Here is a 3,399-nt window from a genome sequence, read left to right on the forward strand (position 1 = left end):
GGCCTGCCCCACACAGTGCTGCTCCCTGGGGGCTAGAGGGGGCTAGGCAGGGGATGGGGTTTAACCTGGATCCACTGGGGGGGGGGGTCCTCGATTCTCTCCCGTCAGCTGCAGTCGGAGACACGGCCCCCATCCCCCATCCATGCCCTACAGAGACTGTATAAAAACAGCCCCCCATAGAGGTCTCGACTCCTGAGCCTGCAGCAACCCCTCCCCCCCGACCTGGTGCAGTCCCGATCCCCCCAGGCATGGCCCCCCCAGCTCACCTCAATTTTTCAGCTCTGCCCCCACTCCCCAGACACCAGGTACAAACCCCCTCCCCGCTGTGCCAGCGGCAACCTCCGCCCCTCCCAACTCCAGACACACCAAATTAAACATGGAACCCAGACGAGATCCCCATATCAGCACTGGCCCCCACCCCGCCCCAAATCAGGGACCCCAAGGTGGCAATTAACCAGAGCGAAAGCTGGGTGGTGGAGGAAGGACAGACAGAGATTAGCGCTGGGTGTGAATCAGAGTGAGGATTAATGGGGGGAGGGGGGTTAGAGCACAGCGGCCGCGGAGAGACCCAAACGACCCAGAGAGACCCGGCCAGAACCTTTCAGAACCTTCCGCTGCCTCCGTTCGGGGGGGGACGGGATCTGGGTGCGACCGGGGGGTCCTGGCATCGTGCCCCGGAATTAAACAAGGTGCAGAGAAGCGACGAGGGGCCCTGGGGGAGCCGGAGCGGCCCCCTGGAGAGGCCAGGCATCAGGGACGTTTCAAACTGGAGGGGAGGGTGGGGGTCGAGTTTGGGAGAAGGGGCTGGGTGGGTCCATTTGGCAACACTGTCTGGTAGGCCAGCCAGCACCCAGGGGGAGAACCCAGGAGTCCTGGCTCTGACCCCCCTGCTCTGACCACTAAACCCCATTCCCCTCCCAGAGCCAGGAAGAGAACCCCAGGAGTCCTGGCTCCCAGCCCCTCTACTCTGACCACTAGACCCCAGTCCCCTCCCAGAGCTGGGGACAGAACCAAAGCTTGACGCTCAAAGTGCTCCATCCACCACTAAAAGGCAGCTAGCTGCAGGTTGGGGTGAGGCAGGTGTTTAACGGCCATTTGGGACAGGAAGTGATGGGGGAACTGGTGGAGAGCGTGTGGATTTAGGGAGGGGAAAGGGGATGATCCAAGCTGGGATTGGGCCCAGCAACCAGGGTTCATGCCCCTGACAGGGGAAAGCTGAGGAGCTCACCTGCTAAGCACTTCCAAGTGCATGCGAGGGGGGCACGCAACCAGGAGACCACCCAACAGCACCCAGGAGGTGCTACAGAGCCCGAGTGAAACCGACCCTGGCTCCCAGTGGGACTGAAACTGGCCAGGAGTGAAACTGACCCTGGCTCCCAGTGGGACTGAAACTCACCAGGAGCGAAACTGACCCTCCCATGCAGAGGGACTGAAACTGACTAGTAGCGAAACTGACCTGGGTACCCAGAGACACTGAAACTGACCAGGAGCGAAACTGACCTGGGTACCCAGTGGGACTGAAACTGATCAGGAGCAAAACCAACCCTGGCACTCAGAGTGACTGAAATTGACCAGGAGTGAAACTGACTGGAAAGTTCACCCCCTTTTAAAAGCATCCTTTCCCTGGAGGAGAGAAAAGCCCTTCGAGGCGATGGCGAGCAGTGAGTGGAGTTAGCGCTGATCTAGTCGGGAGTGGGGGTTAGTGCAGTGGGGGAGGGGGAAGGCCGGCCCCCGCTCCCATCGGGGGGAGGGTGTTAGATCCTCCGGGGTCGGCTCTAACCTTGTCGTGCTCCTCTTTGCTCAAGCTAAGAGCAAGCTGGAGCTGCAGGTCCTCTTCGGCGACGGCGACGGGGGGCTGGCGGGGGCGGAGAGAGCAGAGAATGAAGGCGCAGCAGGGCACACACCCACACCGGGGGGGGGGGGAGGAGGACAGGAGAGGGGCGAGGCGAGGCTTGGTCCATGGATAGGAAAGCAGACAGGACCGGGTGGGCCCGTGACCCCCCCAATGTCCCCCTGGGGAGCTAGATGCACAAACAAAGGGGGAAATGCAGGGGAGGTGAGAAAGAAAGGGCAGCAGACGGGGAAGGGGCACGGGGGGGCCCATGGTGCCGGGCCCAGGCAGGCAGGGCAGTGGGTGGGGGGCAGAGGATGGGGGCGCAGGCAGACACGGCAGTGGAAGTGCAGGAAGGGGATGGCTGGCTCTATTTTGGGAGAGCCCCTCTAAGCAGACAAGTCGCGGCCTGGTCCAGGGGAGCGAATCGGCTCGTAAGGGGATGGGGAGGAGGCTGAGCTGGGGTGAATGAGGGGGGCTGTACAGGACCCTGGCTGGTGCAGAGAGGATCAGGGGGCCGACCCTCCCCATCTACAGCCCCTGCTGGGGGGGGGGGGGTGAACGTAGATTTGGACAGGCTCTGGTTCTTTGCCCCGCAGCACTGTGGAAGTTTATTGGAGGGCCTGGGGACTGTACCCCCACTGTGTGCAGATGTCTCTCAAGACCTGTGTACCTAAAGCAGCCCAGGATCTCAGATAACCCAGGCCACAAAGAGACACGCCCCAGCTGAGATGCTATGAACAACCCTCCCCCCTCCAGCCGGCTTTCCCTGGCCCCCACCCCACTGTACCTGCCCTCCCCTGCCCCAACACCTGCGCAGGGGAAGGGCCAGAATTCAGCCCCACCGATACACTGAGCAAATACAGGCTTGCTCCTCTGTGGGGGACTGGCTGGCTTGGGAGGGGCAGGGAATGGGGCATGGGGTCTTTCCCCTCTAGTGGGTGCCAGCCATGATCTGGTCCCAGGGCAGGGACTGGCTGGCTCAGGTGGACGAGAAATGGGGCATGGGGCCTCTCCCCAATAGGAGATGCCGGCCCTGCTCTGGCAGCACCGAACCAATCCCTGCCATCAGTGAGAGGAGCTGGGCCGGTCCCAGCCTTGCACCCAGTGTCAGAGGCAGCCTGGCCACGATCAGGGGCTAACGGGCCTCACCCTGGACGGCAGCCGGGAGGCCGAGGGCTGGACGCCACCCTGGGAGCAGATGCCCTCGGGGGGGGGGGGGGGGACAATCACAGCCGGTCCCGGCCCGACCAACGCCCCGTGGAGCCGCCACGGGGGCCCCATCTCGACCGGCGTCTCAGCCCCAGCCGCACCAACCCCCCTCCCGCCCCGCGCCCCGCAGCCGCCGCTCCAGATTTACCTTGCTCCTTACCTGCTCCGCTTCTTCCTTACTCATGGCCAGCGCCAGCTGCAGCTGCAGCTCCTCCTCGCCGCTGCTCTGCGGCCAGGCCTGCTCCGCCTCTGCCGGGGCACTAGCGGCTGAGGCCGAGGAGGCTGCGGGGGAGAAAGGGTTAAACTGTCAGCCAAGGGCTCAGAGCAATGGGCAATGCGGTCCCTCTGGGGTGGGG

The 3,399-nt window shown here is 63.5% G+C and overlaps 1 protein-coding gene across 1 annotated transcript in view; it reads right to left on the reverse strand.

Moving 5' to 3' along the window:
- LOC112121943 (epsin-1-like) overlaps positions 1-3,328 on the reverse strand; it is a gene marked incomplete at its 3' end in the record, with an annotated part of 7,881 nt that extends 4,553 nt beyond the window's left edge. Inside the window, exons 1-2 of the mRNA XM_026662473.2 lie at positions 3,204-3,328; positions 1,781-1,855 (exon numbers count right to left, since the gene is read on the reverse strand). Coding sequence (XP_026518258.2) covers positions 1,781-1,855; positions 3,204-3,227 — 99 coding nt within the window. The remainder of the gene's footprint in view (positions 1-1,780; positions 1,856-3,203) is intronic.
- Between the last annotated feature and the right edge of the window lie 71 nt (positions 3,329-3,399).

This window comes from Terrapene carolina, unplaced genomic scaffold (genome assembly GCF_002925995.2).
Source record: "Terrapene carolina triunguis isolate 2854851 unplaced genomic scaffold, T_m_triunguis-2.0 Scaffold27751, whole genome shotgun sequence".
Lineage (NCBI taxonomy): Eukaryota > Metazoa > Chordata > Testudines > Emydidae > Terrapene > Terrapene triunguis.